General features: G+C 29.3%; 3 protein-coding genes across 4 annotated transcripts in view; 2 read left to right on the forward strand and 1 right to left on the reverse strand.

Annotated features, from left to right (window-relative positions):
• Nucleotides 1-14,974, forward strand: part of LOC117242670 (CCR4-NOT transcription complex subunit 6-like) — a 126,099-nt gene extending 111,125 nt beyond the window's left edge. For both annotated transcript variants that reach the window (XM_033509546.1, XM_033509547.1), the window contains exons 4-8: nt 6,444-6,595; nt 11,688-11,918; nt 13,839-14,016; nt 14,105-14,244; nt 14,360-14,974. In XM_033509546.1, coding sequence (XP_033365437.1) covers nt 6,444-6,595; nt 11,688-11,918; nt 13,839-14,016; nt 14,105-14,244; nt 14,360-14,436 — 778 coding nt within the window. In that variant the 3' untranslated portion in view covers nt 14,437-14,974. The remainder of the gene's footprint in view (nt 1-6,443; nt 6,596-11,687; nt 11,919-13,838; nt 14,017-14,104; nt 14,245-14,359) is intronic.
• LOC117242681 (protein YIPF7) lies at nt 9,289-10,893 on the forward strand. Its single transcript, XM_033509574.1, has 2 exons — nt 9,289-9,627; nt 9,742-10,893. Exons 1-2 carry the CDS (start codon nt 9,432-9,434, stop codon nt 10,299-10,301), a joined length of 756 nt encoding a protein of 251 aa, XP_033365465.1. The 5' UTR covers nt 9,289-9,431; the 3' UTR covers nt 10,302-10,893.
• An 8,214-nt stretch (nt 14,975-23,188) lies between the features above and the next one.
• Nucleotides 23,189-24,631, reverse strand: LOC117242685 (28S ribosomal protein S24, mitochondrial). Its single transcript, XM_033509579.1, has 4 exons — nt 24,547-24,631; nt 24,272-24,447; nt 24,005-24,182; nt 23,189-23,826 (listed from the first exon to the last, which is right to left on the reverse strand). Exons 2-4 carry the CDS (start codon nt 24,296-24,298, stop codon nt 23,537-23,539), a joined length of 495 nt encoding a protein of 164 aa, XP_033365470.1. The 5' UTR covers nt 24,299-24,447; nt 24,547-24,631; the 3' UTR covers nt 23,189-23,536.
• Nucleotides 24,632-24,960: the final 329 nt, after the last annotated feature.

A 24,960-nucleotide genomic window follows, 5' to 3' on the forward strand; every position in this document is an offset into this window, starting at 1 on the left:
TCGAATAATATCTGTATAATAATATAAATTGGAATTCGTATTAATCTTTGTATAATTGAATGTCAAATTTTTGAAATCTAATCTTTCGTCATAAATATTGGAATTCCGAAGAATATTTTATATAAACACAATGCAAGATTTTATGCAAATGTAACACAATGCACGTAACTAGGACCACGTAAAAACTAAAACAATTATTCTCTTGCCAACATTTCTTGACACATCAAGACCTTAAATGATTGCAAACTCTAGTTCTAGTACTTTTCAACTATTCACAGTGGTAATTTATAAGTTGTGCTTAGCTGCACATACAGTTTTGCATAGATATACAAAACGAACGCTCCGTGATACGCGTAAATTCGAACATATTTCACCATCTTTACAGTTATCTAATTAGCAAAACATGAGACAATGATGGATCGGCACGTTCGTTGCATAATACGCAAAATACAATTAACTTCATAGCAACTGTTAACTGTACAACTGGCGTACACACCTACCACAACAGAAATTTCTTACCTGGCATTTCCTTCTCGTTATTTGTCAAAATGCAGCAGTTCTCTCACCTGCACAACTACATGCTAGGAATGTAATTTATTACCAGTAGCCATTAGATCTATTTCACTCGCGCATAGTGCTTCTTAAGTGTGCTAAATAATGCTAACTATGCGAACATACTATATATAATTTCCACTCTTAATAATACTGTTGTTCCGCTCTGAATCTCATTTGTTGTATTGCATTTAAAAAAAATTGTTCAACATAAATTTCGAGGACTTTGCCCACCTAAAACATAACCAAACATGCTGTATAATTTTCAGAAGTTTCAATAATATTGTTGATTTACATTGTATTTCATTTGTGATATTACGTACGCAAACATTTTTCAAACATAAATTTCGAGGTCGTTGTTCATCTAAAACATAATCAAACATGCTATGTAATTTTCAGAATAGTTTCAATAATATTGTCGATTTGCATTGAATTTCGTTTGTGATATTACTTACACAAACATTTTTCAAACATAAATTTCGAGGTCGTTGTTCATCTAAAACATAATCAAACATGCTATGTAATTTTCAGAATAATTTCAATAATATCGTCGATTTACATTGAATTTCATTTGTGATATTGCTTACACAAGCATTTTTCAAACATAAATTTCGAGGTCGTTGTTCATCTAAAACACAATCAAACATGCTATGTAATTTTCAGAATAGTTTCAATAATATTGTTGATTTACATTGTATTTCATTTGTGATATTACTTACACAAACATTTTTCAAACAAATTACAAGGTCGTTGCCCATCTGAAACATAATCAAACATGCTATGTAATTTTCAGAATAGTTTCAATAATATCGTCGATTTACATTGAATTTCATTTGTGATATTACTTACACAAACATTTTTCAAACAAATTACAAGGTCGTTGCCCATCTGAAACATAATCAAACATGCTATGTAATTTTCAGAATAGTTTCAATAATATTGTCGATTTACATTGAATTTCATTTGTGATATTACTTACACAAACATTTTTCAAACAAATTACAAGGTCGTTGCCCATCTGAAACATAATCAAACATGCTATGTAATTTTCAGAATAGTTTCAATAATATCGTCGATTTACATTGAATTTCATTTGTGATATTACTTACACAAACATTTTTCAAACAAATTACAAGGTCGTTGCCCATCTGAAACATAATCAAACATGCTATGTAATTTTCAGAATAGTTTCAATAATATCGTCGATTTACATTGAATTTCATTTGTGATATTACTTACACAAACATTTTTCAAACAAATTACAAGGTCGTTGCCCATCTGAAACATAATCAAACATGCTATGTAATTTTCAGAATAGTTTCAATAATATCGTCGATTTACATTGAATTTCATTTGTGATATTACTTACACAAACATTTTTCAAACAAATTACAAGGTCGTTGCCCATCTGAAACATAATCAAACATGCTATGTAATTTTCAGAATAGTTTCAATAATATTGTCGATTTACATTGAATTTCATTTGTGATATTACGTACTGTAGTATCGTAAACTATTACGATTTATTTACAATGAATGGATTGTACAGATGTTGATTAAACAGGAAACGATGGTTGTTTAACGTGAACTAAATACAATAACGTACTATAATTTAGACAATTCAATAGTTAATTTGTAGCTCTCGTCAATCACAGATCCAACGCTCCCTCTCTCTCTCTCTCCCTCTTTCTCTCTCATGCGGACCACACCCTCTCCACAACACAACTTGCACTCACTTATTTCTCGATTCACACTCTGTGGCTTCTCCACTGACACTGACTGTTAATTCGTCTTTCTCCCTCAACATCCCTTTGTCTTAGCCCCACCACGCACGTGTTTTGCAACCGCTCGTGGCCAAGGTCACGTAGGACTTTTCTGCGAAGCTATTCAATTAGAGGACCGACGATACATTTGCCACGTAAACTCACAAGTCACAACTCAGATTATAAAAAAGCAAGAAAGTTGAGCCGTAATACAACTATTAACTTTCTTTTTATTACACTTTATTATGCACTTAATAGTCACAATTGAGTATACACTGAATTGACACGTGTAAATGACACTTTTATTCTAACAATTTTATATAAATTAAGTAGGCGACTGATCTAAGGGTAGAAACCAGGTAAAGAGATGTTGACTGTTCGAAAGTTGGAAAATCAGTAAAGTTTAGTGACGATGTTGTGGCAGAGGAAAGCTAGTTATGGGTGGGTCTAAGGACACGAAAAGAGCCGATTTGTTAAGGACAAGTTTTCATTAGGAGAGTGAGGGAAATAGACTTCGCTGTCAAGTGGCTAATTTTCTAGGTTGGTGCTAGAAGGTGCTAGGTAGGTGCTAGGTGGTTAAGCTAGAAAAATTTACCGAATGTCCAGCTGGACAAATTGCAAGGTACAAATTAAATAATAAAAGAAAAGAATTCCCCGGAAACGAAGCTGCAAGCGAAAAAATGTTGTTCTTGTTTCTCGACTTATTTGGAGCCATGGAATCTCGCTGACTCTGCTTCTAGCGCGAATTTATTCCCATAGCATACATTATATTGGAAAACTGGCTATTCACACGAGCTATCGTTCTTTTTATTCGACAGTGTAAAGCCTAAGAGGAAAAATAGTCAGTGACTGATATAATCAGTATGTCGCATGAAAAATTCCTGCGGCATACTGGTTGAGAATCACAACGTTAAATGAGATCGATTAACGAGCTGCTTCGCCGATGCATGGTCCTTGGACAGATAGAAAAAGCGAAGAGTCGATGAGTCCCAGGCGACATGAAATCTGGAACGACTATAGGGCAGCCAGCCTCGTTAATTATATCTTCACTGGGAATTCATAGCAGCCGTGGTACAGCTTAGTAGTATTAGTGTATCGTGGGTCGGTATTAACCCTGTGAAACTCATTCTAAGTTTTGTAACCGAAGACTGAAAGCTACGGGCAGAGTGGTGGAAATATTAGATATCTGCGCTCGCATCTCAGGGGATAACAAGATACGAGACAGAAATGGTCTGCTGCACAAATGGGCTCTGTTAACGGCTAACGTGCAACGAAAGGTACTACATTCAGCATGGACTGTAAGAGAGCGCGCAGTTTCTTTAAAGGCCGGTGCAACCGTTGCATCTGTCAGCCACTTTATACACTTAATTCGCCGCTCGGCCGCAAAATCCCAGCCGTATAATAAATGCGATGCCAATGTAAGACTAACAATCTAATCTCTGCAAGGACGAAAGACCACCGTTATTTAACGAGTTCCTACTTTCTTCCTGATGCCACAAACTATTCTGCGCTATTTCCAGCAACTTTTGATATATCTTCCGTGTTACGTTACAGCAATCGATACGTGTACCTTCGTCGATTCATATACAATCTGTGGTAAATTTAATCGTCAAAATTTCGTAAAAGTGCGTATAGACTAAGCCAAAAGGTCCTTTGAAGATTCGTTCGTTTTTCATCCATTTGGGAGAAAATCATGGAAAAGGAAGAAACAATGTCCTCATCGATTCACAGTAATCTAGAACAACAGATCATGTACAATTGTAAAACAGTTTGTTAGATCAATGTTTTTTTTTTATTGTTCGAACAAATATAGAAAACGAGCAAATCAATTAAAAGGAAATTCTTTAAACTACCTTGCTTGTTGGCAGAATATCTTCACGAGTATCCGGACCAATTTAAATTTCACCAAAATATATAGATATTTACTAGCTTTCTATGAAACTGATAGACTACAAGTTTAGAGTATTTAATAACTGGTACAAGCGACCAGCAGATGATTCTACTTGAAAAAGCAACTTGAAAAGAAAGAAGAAAATTTGTTCTCTTAAGGTTTCGTTTTTGAAGAAATCAAGTTGGAGATCTTGAGGCAAACGTGCACTCGAACGAGCCTCAATTCAGTGGATTTTGCCGTAGACTGTCTTTATTCACATTGCTAAACATTCCTAATAATAGTTAATAATTTTAGACGACCTGAATAACGCAAACATAGAATAGAAGAAAGTACTTGCTCTACAGGAATTTCATTAACTCAAAAATTGTTGAAGATGACGTCCATGATTTAAATTAATAAAATAATAATAATAAAAAACTCGAAGATGGTATCCCGCTGGGGGTAGCCATCCACGTGTTATTTAACAATTAAGTTAGAAAAACTTACCAAATGTCCAGCTGGACAAATTGTAAAATACAAATTAAATAGAAAACAAATTTTGTTCGAGAAAACACCCCGCAAACCTGACTGAAGAAATAAAATAGTCAAACTCGAAGATGGTATACCGCTGGGGGTAGCCATCCACGTGTTATTTAGCAATTAAGTTAGGAAAATATACCAAATGTCCAGCTGAACAAATTGTAAAATACAAATTAAATAATAAAAAATTTTGTTCGAGAAAATACCCCACAAACCTGACTGAAGAAATAAAATAGTCAAACTCGAAGATGGTATCCCGCTGGGGGTAGCCATTCACGTGTTATTTAGCAATTAAGTTAGAAAAATTTACCAAATGTCCAGCTGAACAAATTGTAAAATACAAATTAAATAATAAAAAATTTTGTTCGAGAAAATACCCCACAAACCTGACTGAAGAAATAAAATAGTCAAACTCGAAGATGGTATCCCGCTGGGGGTAGCCATTCACGTGTTATTTAGCAATTAAGTTAGAAAAATTTACCAAATGTCCAGCTGAACAAATTGTAAAATACAAATTAAATAATAAAAAATTTTGTTCGAGAAAATACCCCACAAACCTGACTGAAGAAATAAAATAGTCAAACTCGAAGATGGTATCCCGCTGGGTGTAGCCATCCACGTGTTATTTAGCAATCAAGTTAAAAACATATACCAAATGTCCAACTGAACAAATTGTAAAATACAAATTAAATAATAAAAAAAAATGATTTAAATTTCCTTTCATTCGCTACTGTATGTAATTGATCGGTCTCCATTCTACGTATTTTAAATTCGTCAGTCTCCGTTTAGCTGTGCCATTTAAAATTGACTAAATGAACAATTCCGAATCTGTTTTCGTTCATTAAGCATCAGCTTTTGCAAAAACGCTGATGTGCTGTACGTGACGCCTACTCAATATCTATGGATAACGTTGCTTCCATGTTGTTTAGAGGTTCTTGTAAGATCGTAAGAGGGATGATGGCTTGTAATGGAGTTTCAGTGAAGAATATACTGGCCAACTATACGTGCTGCACATAACAGCAAGAGAAATCTGTATTCTACATGGTGTACGTGATACGCCTTCTTATAAGTTTGCCAACGAAAATCCTCTGGCTATCGTATCCAAGTTGCAAAGTTTCTTTTTCACTCAACGAAATTAACTTTCGCTAATCACTCGTGGAATTTTTATGCAAACAGATTAACAAGAAAAATGATTTCTTCGATCACGCCGTTGTATCGCATAACAGAAGCATACTAATTTTATAGCGATCGAATTCGCTAATTCTGTAGGCACGTTCTGTAGACTTAACTAAATTTAATTAAAGTAATGCATTCACGTTATTATACAATTATACGATAAAGTTAGCGTAAATTCGTGATAATCGATTAATTTGTTTTTCCACCCATTGTATGACACCATTCGATATCGTGTATACAGTAATATTCAAAAATGAGTATAGGTACATCTTGAAGGGACGAGATCTATTAAAAAAATGTGAAAAGATCATAAAGCATAAATTAATAGTAAGAAACATGAACGAGTCTGTAGGTGTGTCAATATTATTTTTTTATTCGTTTTTATGGAGCGTATAACTCATTACTGACTTTCACTGTATATCAAGTTAAAGAATAATATATTTCAATTGCTGTTATAATTCAAAAAAGGTTATTATTACAAAATTCACAGTGAAACACAATTTCGTGTCGTTCTAATCCATTTGTTCCTTCTTTTCCGACAGATTTACGTTAATAAAAGAGCATTTAGTCGAATTTAACCAATTGGCAATGGCAAATGCAGAAGGTTCTGACAACATGCTAAATCGTGTAATGCCAAAGGATAATATTGGATTGGCTGCCCTGCTTAGGACCAAGGAGGCTGCTTGGGATAATGGTGAGTGATCTTACGAGCCTAAATATACTGCTGATAATGAATACATGGATCAAATATTATTATGATTACCGCATACATTATCGTCCATAAGTATAATATTTGGATACTTCCAAATTATTGCAAATATATAAAATTTATCATGAAACTGTAATTTAATTTCAGCACATATTGCTGAAAAGCTAATATTACAGTAGCTAATATTAATATAAATAGAAAAAAATAGCTAATTTTAATTAGTCAGAATAAAAGAGGTGAGTGAAATACGTGTCAACTGGATATGTGTTATTATGTATATGCAATGCATTACTCCTTGCAACAAACAGAATGTTCCAATGGTTGTAACCCAAACATAATATTTTTGCTCTTCATGTTTATCTTATTTCGACTTCGTAGAACTACTCTTTAAATTTCTATCAATCTTCTTTTGAACACCCTGTATACGTATATTTTGACACACGGTTTGCCACTTTCACCACACTTGCTCCTGGATCATAAAATCATATCAATCTAGTATCATAGTTCACTAATGAACGCTTTCAAAATTTCAAAGTAATTTTGAAAATTCCTGCCGCAGCACCAAACATTCACCAAAACATTGTCTTTCAAATATTTCCACTATTCGAAACCTTCACGTGCTCTCATGCAAACATGTATCTTAATTTCTATTATTCAGAAGATTTTGTTTAAGTATTTGCATTATCCCCGTGGTGAGACAAATTTTGCTTTAGAAGCAAAACTATTATTTGATTTGCAGGTCTCAGCTCTAAACTAAATATTACTATGAACGAGAAATACAGGGTGGTTGGTAACTGGTGGTACAAGCGGAAAGGGGGTGATTCTACGCGAAAAAAGAAGTCGAAAATGTAGAATAAAAATTTTTCGTTTGAGGCTTTGTTTTCGAGAAAATCGACTTTGAATTTTGGCTCGGTACGCGTGCACTGTATCACGCCTCGTTATAACGGATCTCACTGTAGATCGTTGTCTGTATGGAAAAATTTAAAAAAAGTTTTTATTCTATATTTTCGACTTTTTTCGCGTAGAATCACCCCCTTTTCGCTTGTACCACCAGTTACCAACCACCCTGTACAATCTAGCTTCGTACGAACGGACTTGTAAACCTGTGACTGCCATCGATATAATTACAAGATCGTAACAAGCAAACCATTATAAGGTTGAGCAAATCGAACATGCATATTAAAAACGGGAATGGCATGTGATCATGATACAGAGGTGTTCGAATCGCAAAAGCAGTCAACAAAACACACTGGTAGACACTATTCGATATCGGAGCAATTTCTTAATTAATTGCGAGTCATAGTCATGCTAACATAAATCGAGGAGCGCGCTTCGTATCACCTGAAGAAGATGAAGTGGCACAAGTTCGTAGACTACATATACGCGAGCAGCCTTATAATTCATGACGTAGAGATGCCAGAATGTCAATCCTATCTCGGGTAGCCATCTAGCAAACGTCCCCTTACATGTCATACGATCCACTTTTTTTACGAGCGTATTAACTCACGAGTAGAGGCTATCTCAAAATATAACTACTTGCGCGTGTTACGTGTCCAGCTAGTAGCTACGGACACCACACCTACGCTCCCCTACCCATCGGTATAGAGTGGTGTAAAAATGTGGAAGAAGAGCATCTCTTATCCGCAACTTTAATTTTGTTGAATCTCGAATATATCGTAGAGGGGAGAGCCCTGAGTAACATGCAGCTTATCCGAGGCGTGGGACGATCGCGGTTCAAAAGTTACGAGAAAAAGAAAATTGTACAGGTCGTATTGCATTTACTCGAATGTAAGTGGCTAAAAATGAAATTGCATATGCATTTGAATGGGATTGCGATCCTAATATGTCGTGTTAAGGTATGGCTAGGTTCGGCTAAGTTAGGTTGATGCCGAGAAGCAGATTCCTTGAATTCGGCCTGAGGAACCCCATCTCGCTGCTGGTTTCGGTCTTAAATAAGAAAACTAGAGTGGGTTAGACCTAACCTACTTATATCGGAGTGAACGCAACGTAACAAGTACAATTTTCTTTTTCTCATAACTTTTGAAGCATGATCGTCCCAAGCCTTGGACAAAAAGCAGGTTACTTAGGATTGTCTCCTTTACAAGATATCCGAAAGTCAATAAAATTAGATCTGAATCCCCCTTTTTCATCCAATTCATGGAAATTTTTTTGAACTATGTATGGTATGAAAAATTACAGTCAGAGGGGAAAATAGGTGTGCAGGTAGTGGAAATAGATATCAATGAAACTATGTTAAATATACGAATTAATTTCAATTGTTTAGTAAATAATCTATGAAGTAATATGTATAAGTATAAATATTTATACAACTACTGTATAAATACTTCTAGATTCTAGACGCTACATATAATTGAAGAGAATACCGAATTAGTAATTTGGTAAAATAAAAGTATATTTCAAACTTATGTAGGAAATGCAGTTACCTTTAAGAAATTTCTAAAAAGCTTTCGAAATTTTTGTACGTTTTTTCTAACTCGAATAAGTAACAAGTGACAAAAATTGTCAAGTCGGTAATTTTGATTTTCAAATAGCTTTCAAATAGCTTAATATCGATTGATGAATCGATATACGTTATAGATATAGATGATTTTTTAATTTTTATCGTCTGTGTTTTTATCCGCTTATCGACTGTGATATGTATTATTTCAAACTGCGCCATCATGCAGCACACGCAAGAACTAGTAGACTGCTACTTCGTAACCTATTAACTTATGTAAATGATCAATTGCAGTTACAAATTTAGTGCAAGTTCGAATTAAAAAGAAATAAATTTATACGCTATAAAAAATATTAGACACAAATGTCTGGTTATACTGGACAAGAAAATTATTGGGGACAATCTCCTCAAAGCCATTATAACTTTGATTCCTCTGGCTTTGATCAACCTAACCAACAATTCGAATTTCAAACATATAATGATCAACAAGCTGGTGATTATTCATACGCGCAAAAAGGTTATCCTGTTCTCGATCCTGTTCAAAGTACATTTACTAGTGGTACGTACCGTAAAAATAGTTTTAAAACAGATTTCAATTAAGATAATCTTAGAGAAATCAATATTTTATGTCGGTTTAAATAACTGTTTATCACGTTTGACACAAACATTTTAGGATCAGCTGGATTTGTAGACGAAGAAGAAGAACCACCTCTGTTAGAAGAATTGGGCATCGATCCTGATAGAATATTACAAAAAACATTAGCTGTGTTAAATCCATTTCATAGAAAAGCACAAATAGACGATGCGAATTATTTACTTCAGGATTCAGATTTAGCTGGGCCAGTAGCATTTTGTTTAATGCTCGCCGCGTTTCTCTTATTAGCTGGTTCAAAAGCACATTTCGGTTATGTTTATGGTTTAGCTGTAACATCGTGTATTTTGATGTATATCCTGCAATCATTAATGAGCAATTCTAGTAATATTACATTATCTTCTGTGGCATCTGTGTTAGGTTATTGCTTATTACCTGTAGTAGTCCTTGCTGGTTTAGGTGTTTTTACAACTTTGAGAGGCCCGATCGGCTTATTTCTTGCCACGTTTACAGTTTCTTGGTCAACTTTATCCGCATCTAGGCTTCTTACAACTATGTCAGGAGAAGAAAATCAACGGCTTCTTATTGCATATCCTTGTGCTCTCCTTTATGGTGTTTTTACATTGATGATAATATTTTAGCAAAATTTGCCTTCTTTTGCTACCTTCTTATATAAAGCTACTCATTATGATTAAATATTTAATGCAATATATAACATACTGATATATTTGTGTGCTGAATCACATAAATATACAATCACATTTATACAATATTATCAATTACAAATAAAGATCAATACATAAGCGGAACATGTATTGTTACTTAAAGCGTCTGATGTTGAAAATGTATCAATGTGACATTTTATATATTGTAATAATGTAATTTACATATATGTACAATACATTTTCTAAATATATTACCATAAGTTTTATTTGATTATTTTATAAGTCTTAAATAAATTGTACAATAACCAACTATTGTTCTCATCTTTCATATCAGTGTGATATTAGATCATGTATAGATTATTCTATCATTTCTACCACTTTAGTGTAATTTATAAAATCACACAAGTAAATAAATTTGAATCAGATGAATCAAACATCATATATTTGCAAAGAATGAGATGTGCATAAAAATAAAACTTATGTATATAACTTATACATAGTTATTATGGTTTAATATTTTATTGTAACTCATCAAATTTCTACAACATACATGTGTATATAATTTTAATGTCTTCCTCTGCATTAATTATTAATAATTGCTCGATTTAGATGATATTTTCATATACAAGAAGAAAGAAGAATTGCATTAATAGAATTAATTAGTTACCCTAAACTTGTAATTAGAACATTGTGATATAAACTCAGTTGCATTTCAAGATAGATAGTTACTTCTCACAAAATACTAATGTAATGAAATAAATACCGTATTTAATGAAAAGCGATTACGAAAAGACTATCTTAACAATAAATTCAAGTTTATTATTTCTTTGAAAAGTCATTATCATTCTTTCGTATTATAAATATTTCTCTTCTTATTTTCCTCTTACTATTCACCTCTAGCATAATTATGAATTTCATTAGATGGGATAAGATTTATCAGATTGATTAATAACCGCAACTTTGCGTTAATATCTTTTCGCTCAGTAGTAATATTCCCTTTTTGGTATCCCAAGATTAATTTATTCGACAATCGTCATAAAATTTGAACCTGTCCTAATAAGTACATGACATTATAAATTTAATATAATATTATTTACTTCAATTAATTGATTTATTCGCTTTATATCGTTCCAGACTAATTAATATTCACAACTGTTCTACGTATACGTATTAAAATCTATGGAATTAATTATTATTATATTTTACAAATATTTGCTATTTACTATTTAATATATGATTTTAATATCCATAATTCATCAGCTGTTTCTTAATCAAACCATTTGAATAAAATTTGCGAATATTCGGCGAGACATTAAATTATGTTCACTAAAAGTAAAGCAATACTATTTGGTATTTTTTCAGGAATTCCATCTGATCCAGCACAAGTTCAACAACCGATTTTAGTTTGCACAGCCCACATTCATTGGGATCCAGAATTTTGCGATGTTAAATTAATACAGACAATGATGCTCAGTAATGAATTACGTTCCATTTTGGACCAAGCTGGCCAGTCTTTCAGACCTGGTCACAAGCCTGATTCTTCCAATGTTCAACTGTTACTTTGTGGTGACTTCAATTCTCTGCCTGACTCCGGTAAACTATACTATCATTTATATCTTATACGTTAGCTTTACATACAATTTTACACGATACTTTATTTCCTAAAATGCTCTGAATTGTCCGAAAACGTCGGTTTCTTGCACTTCTTGGAGAGGCAGTATTTGAACACGTCGAAAAAAGATGGAAGATTGTTCTTTTCACGTGTCTTTTGAAACAACGTTCATTACGATTGGTTGGTTTTTCAGGACAATATTTTACATATAGTAGAGAGTAGAATACATTGTCGAGATTTGAAAGATTTCTTTTTCAAACAGAAAAAGATATCGCTGAAACACCAAATGAGGTGTGTGATGTCCACAGAAAAGGCTTTCTATCTGATAGAACTATTCACAAATAATTCGCTAACTTCAGAGAAGAAAACTTCAATTAAGAACGTCTTGAAACTCTTAAAAGGCTACCGTGAGTTTAGTAAAGTTTCGTAAAGTTTGCTAAAGTAAGATTAAATTATAAGATTAAAGTTTTAATAGACTGTATGATACATATATTTCTTGAACTTTCGTCTTCGTTGACGACTCTACTGAGCCCTTGGCTTAGGACGCAGTGCCGAGAGAAGCCTAAATTATGGCACTCTCGAGTGCCTGTTACTTTGATATAATAATTTTTATAAGAAAAAAGCGAGCGATCGTACCGTATACTTGAGTTTCGCGTTCCCTGGCATTATTTTCCATCGACGATCAAGCAAAAATATTCAAACAAAATCAAAGCATTAATTGCAAATAATTTATTGTATATAGCATGGAAATCAGTAAAAAGAAAAATTGCGATACATACCGTATTGTATAAACAACCAAGTATATTAAAATGTATGGTTTCCTTATTTGCTTAAAAATCAGAACAGGCTAACACAATATCTAAAAAAGAATCTTACATTGTAGAGTATCATTTAAAATTGTAAAATGTAGATGTAAATGTAAAAGAGTCAAAACTTAGTCGCCACTCGTCAAATGGCTAATATCGATACGAGTCGAACACTTTAAACTTGATTGTAAAAGACATTACAATTCGACGTCATAGCCTAACCCACGAATATCTCCGAACATTTATATTATCAGTGAAATCAGCTGTTGGAAATAAAATATGTATTATAACCTGTTAACCGCAGTGTTATACCAACTCAACCGCTCCTATTATCCCAACAGAAATAAGGGGATCGATCTATTCGCGGCGTCGATTACTATAATCGCAATAGGAATTTACGACTTCCGTTGACGCGCTTCCTCGCGATCGCGTTCTTCCGCGACTGGTCGACTTTACAATATTTATAAATTGAACCGTAATACTTGGATGTCTTTATATCACTTATTTGAGAATATTAGTATAAAATATTTTAATATAAAGGCTGTTTGAAATAAACATTTTTTTTATACAGTATTTAATAAAATAGGAGTAGCAATTTAACTTTGTTCTGTAAAAATAACTTTAAGTCCAATCTTAATCTAGAGAAAGTGCATGTTCGTAATAATTAAGTTATAGAAAACATAGACTAATTCTGAAATCTCTATATTTAGATTTTTAATGTTTGATTTAATATTTAATTTCTATTTTATTAATTTTTAATATCACTTGCCATGTTAATGGATATTTCATCCAATGATTCATGTCGTATAACAAAATATAGGATATAGATATAATAAGATTTTATTTCTGAAAGAATTACTTTCAAGTATCTTGAAAATTCACTTTGAATATATTTTATTTTTATCGTTTTTTATGAAGAATAAGACATTTATAAATAATACGTTGATTTCGTCCCTTTTTCCTTTATTATCGAAACACATACGTTGACTAATCTAATTTTCTTTCAAATATTAAATAATATTTTTATTACATAATGTGATAATATTTATATCTGATATTTTTGTCTTTTACATTTATTTAAATATCTTTTTTTAGGTGTAATTGAATTTCTTACTTCGGGGCGAGTAGCGGCTGATCACCGTGACTTTAAAGACTTAGCTTATAAATCATGCTTACAGAAGATCTCTGGTTGCGATAAACCTAATGAATTCACTCATTCTTTTAAACTTGCATCTGCATATAGTGAAGATATCATGCCCTATACTAATTATACGTAAGTTTTACTTATACGTTATGTTAATACCTTGTTTTTACTTCATATAGAATGGAAGATAAGATCCTAGCTCTCCCCTTTCTTACAGATTCGAATTCAAAGGTATAATAGATTACATTTTCTACTCGAAACAAAGTATGGTACCATTAGGACTTTTAGGTCCTCTAAATGCAGATTGGTTTAAAGAACATAAAGTAGTTGGTTGTCCACATCCACACGTTCCATCGGGTAAGACAATAAAGAAACGAAATTTCTATGATGATTTATAAAGCTTAATAAAATCTTTCTACAAAATATAATCGACATTTATATATTAAATATAAATTAACTGTTTTTTTTTCAGATCATTTTCCTTTATTAGTAGAGCTTGAAATGACACCAACAGTAGGAACAAGCAATGGATTGATCTCACGCAGGTAGCAACCGCTGCGATCTAGGCCCAAATAAATATAAGGGAATAACAAAAGATAATAAGAAAGAAATCCCCATCACATTTTCTCTTACTTCTGGCTCTAGCAATATCACTCGCAGTCGACAGTTACTTCAATAGTGAATGTTACAAATACTCCATATTACCGCACATTCGACACAAGTTATTAGATACTGATGAATAATTCTAATGACCAGGTGAAGGGAGGTGTGTTGTAATGCGTTTAGCCCATGTATAGTGTATTGCATTTTTAAGAACTAACTTTCCCATATTAAGAGTATTTTAACCTTTACTACCATCGTAATATGTAGATACCTATTTTCCTACAAAAAGATATTCCGATCAAGCCTCTGTGATATTCACATTAACAATTGGAACAACTCACATATTTATTAACAAATTAGTATCTACTAGAAAATCCCTAATCTCTTCCTAAATGTCATTACAACATTCTCCAAGCCAACTTTTTGATAAGAATGCTGCCATCCAATGAGAAATTGTATTTTTAAAGAAAACAAAAACAAAAAATATGAAAACATACACACTATACTGGGCTGTGCGAAGTGATTGGAGTTAACTTAACGATTTCAATGCAAGTACAAATCTGTTCTTATTGGCCACGTATATTGAGAATGATAATGTTATATAAGTAAATAGATAATATTGTAGCGAGTGTATTTGTAAGTATAATAATGTAATGATGTTCATCATTCACAGTATCCTGAAAATCAGTTGACATTCATTCATTAGACGTTCAGTTCCAGTTATTATAGATAACGAATACTAATTTACTACTTGTTAATTCAGTTGCATATAATCTAAATTGTATAGCAAAACTTATTTTTTTAATCTTACTTTGTATTATATATTTCTTCTTTAAATTTTCAGGGTTTGTAAGTATTGTTATATTAAATACAATGATTTTTTGAGTCAGTAATAGCGATCTTACTAAGCGTTTATAATTTTTATCTAACATAATTCAATGCAAAAATGAAGATTGGAACAAATTTCTATCCATTTATTTCTCATACAACATCTGTTTCTGTAAGAAAAATGTATACAATTTCATTTATCATCAACGTAATATTTTATTGTATCATAATACATTTTATTATTCTGCACAAAAAATGTTATAGTATCTTTGTAAATGTTTTATAAATATTTTAGTAGGCCTCAAATAATAATAGAAGATTACAATTGAAACATTTTCATATTTTAATGTTACATAGTATCATCATAACAGATATAGAAATTTATTATTTTTAATTAATTATTGATTATTGATATAAATAAATAAATATATATATATAATATATATATATAATATATATATATATACACATAATAGGTTCCAAAACGTTGATATTTTTCTGATAATGCTTTTAGTTTTTTCATTAAAAATAAGCTACTTTTATTTTTTATGTAGTTAAATACAAAACGTGTATACGAAGAGCAGTAATTCAAAGTAAGATCTTCAACTTCAGCAATTGTAAAAGTTGCTTAGATGTACCTAAATACCTGTTAGCATTTATAATGACTAGTGTTCCTACACATTTTATAAACAAAACGGCACTACCGATATACTGTATAGTTGTCATAATGAAAACTATCAAATGGGCTTGTCTTCTATTCACATTTGACAAAAGCAACAACTGAATTATACAAGTAGTAAACGATTAGTTTAACAAAGACATATGTGTAGTAAATGTTGTATAAAGTAGGTAATTACAATATAGTTTTAATTAATGAGGATAGAAGTGGCAATCCCTATTTGTATATGCATTCACAAATAAACACATGGTAATTGAACATACATACAAAATATGCTAGGATAATTATTCATAATTTCAAGCCAATTTCTCTTTATCTTATTTAAAAAATTTTGCATCCAATTTTAAAACTTATCATGATATGAATCAAGTAAATGATATCTGATGTTAATACTTTTTCAAATTCAATTGACGCAATTTTCTTGATAATATCAATACTAAATGCTTTTGACTTCCGCATATCTTTTTTTCTAGTGTATTATTAGTATTGTAAATTACATTATTTGCTACATAGTATAAAATTTCTTATAACAAAATAAAATTTGACAGAATAATCTATATTCTTCAAGTAATATCAAATATTAAATCATAATTAAATGCTTTTAATTTGACAAATGTCTGTATTCTTTATGTGAAACAGAATCGATATTAAAGTAGATCATATAATATCTGTTATTTTCAAAAAATAAATTTTTCTTACAAGCATAATATTCAAAACATTTTATTTCAAATAATTATTTTGTCATTCTGACATTCAACAAATTCAGATACATAGGTATTTTTTTAAATTTCTGTTCATAATTTGCAAGACATATTTCAGTAATAAAATATATATTTCTTATAGCAATTACATTTTGTTGGAGAAATATTAAAACAAGGCAGAGCAACTAATAATTTATCTAAAGCATTAATGAAACAAATACATACTGTCCTTTGTTTTAATAATGATGAAAGCATTAGATAACAACATGTGTTTTCATGCATTTTGGCTGACACAAATGCCATATGCCATAGTATTCAAAATAGCTTTGTTAAATAGAAGCTCGGAAGGATTAATAATCAATATCACATTCTTGCTTAGAGTTTATGTATGTACTTTGAAGTACTATGGTTCTCAGAATGTATAAAAATATGAATTTAGGTAATAAAGAAAAAAAGAACAATTGAATGGAATACGAATTATTCATTGACTGGCACATAACAACTACAAAATTGTATCATTAATCAAAAATTTATGTAATTCAAGTTAATATTTAACTTTGTTATACTATATAATAAATCGAGAACCGCAGTTCTTCAATATAGTAACACTACTTTCGCTAATATGCTTTCATATAAACTATAATACAAAGAAGATTGTAAAAAGCATCGACAATTTCATATAATTTCTTGTTTTAAGAATATATACATAGTATCCCTTGTTATAAAATAAAGATAGCAGCACTCTTACAAAAATCTTAAATATGTCTTAAACAGTTCGATGAATTCTTATAAAAATTTAGTGGTCCATTTTCATTTGTATAATTGATATTCATATATGAGATTTATAAATGTTACCCTAATGCTATTACACAAAATTTATATAATGACATATTTTATACATCGGAAGATCATCAACATTTTGTAAACAATTTGAAAACATTGGAAAAATACCATATCCGTGCTTGACAAATTCTAATCACTGATATGGCATACATATTTGTGTGTATATAAAAGAAATCAACTGTTTACAATTTAATTAGATGTATAACAGTATTAACAATTGATATATGTGATAAAAAAAAAGTATATAAGACGTTTATAATGAAGGCAGTTAACAAACATTCTAGAATTTACATTATTTTGTTTAACAACATTCTTGTTTAGCAATATTTCATTTTAATACATATGAAACAATACTTCTTCTACTATATTAAAACAAAAAGTCTAGTCAATTAGCGCTGTATTAAAATTAGATTATTACACATTTTTTAATGAACTCTTCTTTATATATCAATATTTGTAGAATTGATTATAAATAAATGAATTATTTAAAAGATGAGATGATTACATACGTATGACAATAAATGGAGTACTTAGATAGAATTAAAGAATCATTTAGATAAACATTTACTTTTAATGAGCAGAAATCATACATTAATGAAATACATTAGTTCATTTCAATCCGCTTTGTGTGTAAAGATATGAGTTTGTGAAATTTTGTTTCAATTAATATTAAATTTTTTCATGTTTAATGAATTAATGCTGCAGGAAGGATATATCAATATTGAACGATGTATTTTTAAGATAAAAAAAATATAATTATAAAATTTATTCTGGTATTAGTAAACAAGCAGTTAATTACTTTATATACATATACATATATTTTAATACAACTTTACACACACTATACATTCCATATTCATAAAGATATAAATGATCAAGTAATGATTTTATTGTGAAATATTATATTTTTGAATATAATATTTAATACCTTAATTAGTACTTATATTAGAACAAAATTTCACTAGAAATCATAGATTATTTCTTTGTGAAACCCACTAAATTTTATAACAAAAACAAAAATGTACTAAATTGTTATAAATGTGTAGAATTAACTGGAATGACGCTGAATAATAAAATGATATAAAATATTGACAATATGAGAATTCATCGAACTGATATAATATGATTTCAATTATGAATTTAAAAATATTTCTTGCATATAATTTGCATATTTACAATTTTATCTTATTAAATTCATAAATGAGTTTAAAAATAGTTATGGAATTTTTTAAATATGTTAATTTTCAATCTTCTGAGCTCCTCCATACAATATGTAGAAGATTCAACATTAGTTTTAATTAACTAGTAATAATAAACATTTTTATGTGATTAAAAATATATTAGTTATCAGTCTTGTATGATGTGAACACAATGTTTTGTTTGAAATGTTTGGTACATCTTTAACAGTTTGATCAAACGTATGTAGTCAATGCCTTTACCTTTCTGTACTCTGTAATTTTGGGCATACTACGTAATATAAGTATATATACATAAATACAAAATGACACTATACGCGCAATGTTAATAGAATAATATTGCTTTTAAATTAAGTCCAACAATATAACAAAACATATAGATTTGAAATTACCACACTGTAATAGTGTTTAATAATAATAATTTATCAGAATGTAGTATATAATATACTTATTTATTAATATATACGTACATATATGTAACATAATATTTAAAAATATATTTGCATTTAGCAGTTATATGGTACAATATAACAAACGACACCAAAAGAACCATTTTTAATACAAGACACTTTATAATAATTATTTATTCATAAAAATATTACTTTTTTTAGTTTGTCGCACGTGATACTAGAATTCTTACTAATATCTTAATATTGAACAAATATTTTATAATTGTCTGGTTTGAAAAAATATGGCTTATTAAAATCAATATACTACAATTATAATTTGCAGTATATAGCCATTTTTATATATTATGTTTCTACAAACGATCTTATATTAAGTAGAAATAATACAATAATAGAACTAATGCAAAATACGACATAATTTTTTTAACATAATCCCAAAGATAATTTGATATAAATTATTCTATAATTTCATTTCGTATTGCCTCGTGTATGTGATTTATTTGCTTGAACAAAGTGCAATGTTAATTATATTCTATATAATATTGCGTGATAGTGTCGATTTTTGACTTCCATAAATAAGAATAGAATTATATTAGAGTACAATAAGACAAGCACAGCACATTTCAGTCTGTACTTTTATAAGAACACGATAACAAATTATAAACATTGGAACATAATTCTTGCGTCCATCATAAGAATAATTACATTTCAGTGTTAATATTGTAAATTCAATCAGATTTCGTGTACGCTTTTGGAAATTTTTTACCTGCTATATTGGAAATGTTGGAATCAAGACTTATTTTATTAGAGTCTTTGTTTTGTCTCTAAAGGTAAAAAATATTAATTTAAGCAAATAATTTAATCACTGAAAGAATAAAATTCTTTAAAAACATATGATATAATTATTATAATATATGGTTACACAAAATTTTTTAAATATCAATTTTTTAATCAATGAATTTTTAATGATTAAATATCTTCTAAAAATATATTTTTAAAGCGATGTCATTTTTACTTAAAATATGTCATGTACGATATACTGCATAATCATAAATTTGTAAATTCTATTCACAATTTTATATAAGAATGTCTCATCATAATAATTCTTCATATAAACATATTATAAATTTATTGCCAACTATAATTGTAATTTTAATTTTTTCACTTAATTAGTTAATGATGATTCCTCATTACTATATACCTATATAAATACTCAAAGATCTATTGAAAGTACAAATATGTAGCAACACGATCCTGATTGAATAATGGAAGAAAAGAGTTGTAAAGACATACTAGAGGAGAGAATGTGTCTAGTAGAATATATAAAAGTTTGAATGCTCTGTCAGTTTGCACTTAAATATCTTTTTATTTAAATACCTATCTTAAAATAATATGTAATTTACTTTTTATTGAAAATGCAATGATTGTATATGGGCTGCGTTTGAGTCATGATTGAATGTAACAGTTTATTAACTAACATAAAATAAATTAAAAATATTCAGAAAATAAAATAATTACATGCTTATTATTATATGGAATAAAATTATATATGAACTTTTTTGTTCTATATAAAATTTGTCAAAATTATATGGGAAAAAACACTATTGAATTATATCAAAATATGATACTTTTAAAGTTGTATTTAGAATATGTTTAATGTTAAAAGTTGTATAGTAAAAGAATGCATATTGTAGTAAATTAATAGTACATATATCATAGATTTATGTTTATTTTTATACAATATAATTTTTATGATAATCATAACTAACTAACATTAAAGTCAGTCACATGTCAAGGATAAATTATATTACGTATACATATACACATATATAACATCAGTTTTGTTTTATACTGTTACTATTAGTTTCATTTTAACTGAACAATGTAACTAATTGGTTAAAGGTAAATATAATCAAAAAGTAAACTTTAGTAGCTGATATTTCATACAAAAAAATATCGGCTATTTTAATTATTTTATGTTTATTTTTACATTTCTAAATTGAATATAAGCGGTTACAAACCAACTTCCTTACATATAATTTCGAATAATAAAAATCTACAATAATCTTCAGTGACTTATTATCATCTTTTACACGCATTTGTTAAATAAAATAAATATACACTTCGTAGTAAATATGCATTCGTAATCGGAGTGTAATTTAAATAGATGACCAAACTTTGGTATCATATTTTACTTTTTCTAATAAACATTCAAATTAAGTAGTCGCAAGTAATGATATTATTTCTGCTCTTGAATAGATTAACATGTATTATAGTAAATCGATCTCTGTTTAAATATTTTACAAACGTAATAATCACTCTGGTGAAATCCAAATCTATGAAATAGATTTTTAATCTCACGTTTATACCACTTTTTCGTGTTTTTAGGAAGAGCAGAATACAATATCAAACTTTGATCGCCTATTTTTAATGCACCGTGTATATTTAAATAATGTGCTTAAAAATAAATAATTAAACTTAAAGAGTAAAGAACTACAAATTAAGAAATTTAAACTATATCAGATTTTTACTTTTATATAAAGAAGATTATTATTATAGAAGATTCCAAAGTTAAACATACTTTTGTCAATAAAATAAATTAAAATTACTTCAAAATTGAAAATACGCGTACGTATCTTCCATGTATTCGCTAATAATATAATAAAAAATATTCCCTATTTAATATATCAATGGTTGGATTTACATATAACATATATAAATACTTTACAAGTCATTGCTTGATATTTGGGAATAAATAATTTTTACTTTGACTCAGGTATAAGGTTATATTATATTTATATAAACAAGCCTTCTTTTTATACGAGCATCTATGTCTATGTATTGATACAATGAAATCTCGGACTAAAACTTAACCATATATGTAATATGTATTCATGCCGCTTGATGCTTACGGCTCGGGTGAATAAATTAATTGATTACTAATAAAACGCAGTACAGCGTCATAGTGTAACCAATGTAATTGAGTAACCCAAGACGTCGAAGTAATGCGGTTCACCCGCTGTTAGCCACTGTTAGGGCAGTAGTTAAAGTTTACAGTTTTCGATGACCGTAACAAGTAATTAGGGATGCATTGAAGATTACAACTTGTAACTTACAAGGAACCAAGTTCTCTCTTTACGCTATATCTAACAAGATTTGCCTCCTTGTGAAGGAGAGTGGATATGAGTCATATCTAAGTTATATTCTGGAAGTTCCAATGTTATAATTCATCGTTCAATTACGAATGATAGTAGAAATTGATTACAAAAATCTGGCGCAAGTTACGTGGATGCGAAATACGTACAGCCCTAGCTATATCACTTTTATCGAGTGTAACTAATTCTTGCTGATACATCATCATCATCTTTTTAGTAATTAGATTGTTTCAGATTTTAGTCAATATTCTGATTTGAATCAAATTCCTCACAAATTTATATAAGGGGTAATATGCAGCTGGTAAGACCTATAAAAGTTAATGACCTTGTAATGTACCCCCCCCCCTTCAAATATTAACATTCCAAGTGTAACATATAGACCTTATTTTTTAAAACATTGTTGGTTTACTTTTATTACATATTTTATAGAGCCCTGGTTGCACAGTTTACGGTATGGCCGGATAAAAATTGTACCTCACGTCGCCATAAGTGACGTTTATTTGTTTCTTTTTATATTTTATGTTAAATTATTTTTTTATGTATTGTCTTGTATCTTATAACATATTTCACATATTAAAAATAGTGTCACGCCTGAAATTACTACTTATTATAATTCTACAAAATATAATATGACTTATATATTATATATAGTATGCTTTAGACAAATTTATGAGAGAATATTTATGTTAGATGATATATACACCCATCACTATTTTTTTCAATTAAAGTAATATTTTATAGAAATGAGAAAAAAGACATTTATGAATGAATTAAGAAATAAATCAGTACATAAATCTTTTTAAGAGAACTTGCAAATATATTTCTATACTGATTTATTTTTCATATAGTAATAAAAGAATCAAAGAATAAAATTAAATGTATAACTTGATAAAATAATAACATAATTGTAATGTAGAATCGAACCTAGTATTTGTACAAATTTCAATATATTATATATATTTTACAATATTTGTTACTTTATTTCCATATGTTTTAACCTTATATATAAGTATATTAATTGCAATGTTATGTGTAGACATACTTAATTTAAAAGGTTGTGCAGTAAAATACATGAGTTAATAGTAGTACATGTAATGAATACATGTAATTGTAAATTTACTTTTATTTATGCAATGTAATTTTAACAACTATAGCTTAATTATAACAATTATGCTACGATTAACATCTTCACAATTCTTAGATCTATATATCAGAATAATTAAGACCTATGAACATGTTAAATAATTTTATATATAACGTCATCTTTGTCATTTACTGTTGATATTTCCATCTTTACTGGACAATGTAACCAATAGCTCAAAAGTTCTTCAGTATAACCAAGTAAAAAGTGCATTTTAATGGGTGTTATTTTGCGTACAACAATGCCAGCGATCCTTATGATATTGTGTTGACGCTTAATAATTATCTCGCTTGCAAACAATCCATGCCAAGTTCCTTGTATAAAATTTCGAATAAACAAATCTTCTATGGTAGTTTCTGATGGCCTATTACCATCCTTTACATTTGCTAAAAAAAAAAAATACATTTAACAATTCATATATATTCAAATAACGTGTAAATATATAAAAAGTTGAATGAACATAATATAAAACTAAAACAAATTTTAAATTTTGTATATAATTTTAATTTAATATTACCATTAAAAGTTGTTTTATTAGTAAAACAAATTATAAAATATGCCTACATGTATTCCATGAGTTCCATGACTTTTTAGAAGCAATTTCATGTGGTGGATATGCCATTTCATATGTCAATGGTTGCAGTACCTTTGGTTTTGGTCTATAACGTCCAGCTTGTACTTTATGAAGTACTGTGCTGACATGTAAATATCTTTTCGCAACATTATTTTGATTAATTAATATCTGAAAAAAATATTTCATTTCTAATTTAGTTTAAGAATAGGGTTATGTTACATATGTATTTCATACACCACATATAAATGTGTACATACAGGTCGTAGATGTGGTATTAAACTCATTATTTTTAACTATCTATGTGATAATTAAACAAAAATTATATTTATATTATATTCCAAATTTGGTAACATTTAATACATTGAACACTGAATTTAACAATTTGAATTCGTGGCAGTAGTTTCAAACTCTCAAGACACATTTAGACCTTCAACTGTATAAATAAAAAAAGTGCAAATTAAAATGAAATTAAATTAAATTAAAAATGTTATTTACTTAGTAATAATTAATTAAAATTAAAAATGTTACTTACTTAGTGATAATTTAAAAATTGATTTTACATGGGCTGGCATCCATGAAACTCCAATTTATCTCGCTCAATAAAAGGCGCGAGAGATTGAAAAGAGCTATTCGAGGGTAAAAATAACTTTTGTCATAAAAGTCATTGATTCGAGATATTATTGTTTAATTTGAAAAGTTTCTTTTTTTTCTTTAGCTCTATGCATCTTTCTTTTCCTTAAATTTTCATAGTTCAATAGTAAGATAAGTTTCACCTCATTGATCTAAAATTTTCTCCTAGATTTCGTCTTCCATCTCTCAGGGTGGTAGAATCGCTTCGTGGTTGTTTCATAATGTAGAAACGAAACGAAAAGACACCTTCGATGAAATTTATGACCATTTTATTGTTAAATGTAAAGTAATCAAGATTAAGTATCTGTATACAGAA

This window comes from Bombus vosnesenskii, unplaced genomic scaffold, assembly GCF_011952255.1.
Source record: "Bombus vosnesenskii isolate JDL3184/JDL3185 unplaced genomic scaffold, Bvos_JDL3184-5_v1.1 scf7180000016275, whole genome shotgun sequence".
NCBI lineage: Eukaryota > Metazoa > Arthropoda > Insecta > Hymenoptera > Apidae > Bombus > Bombus vosnesenskii.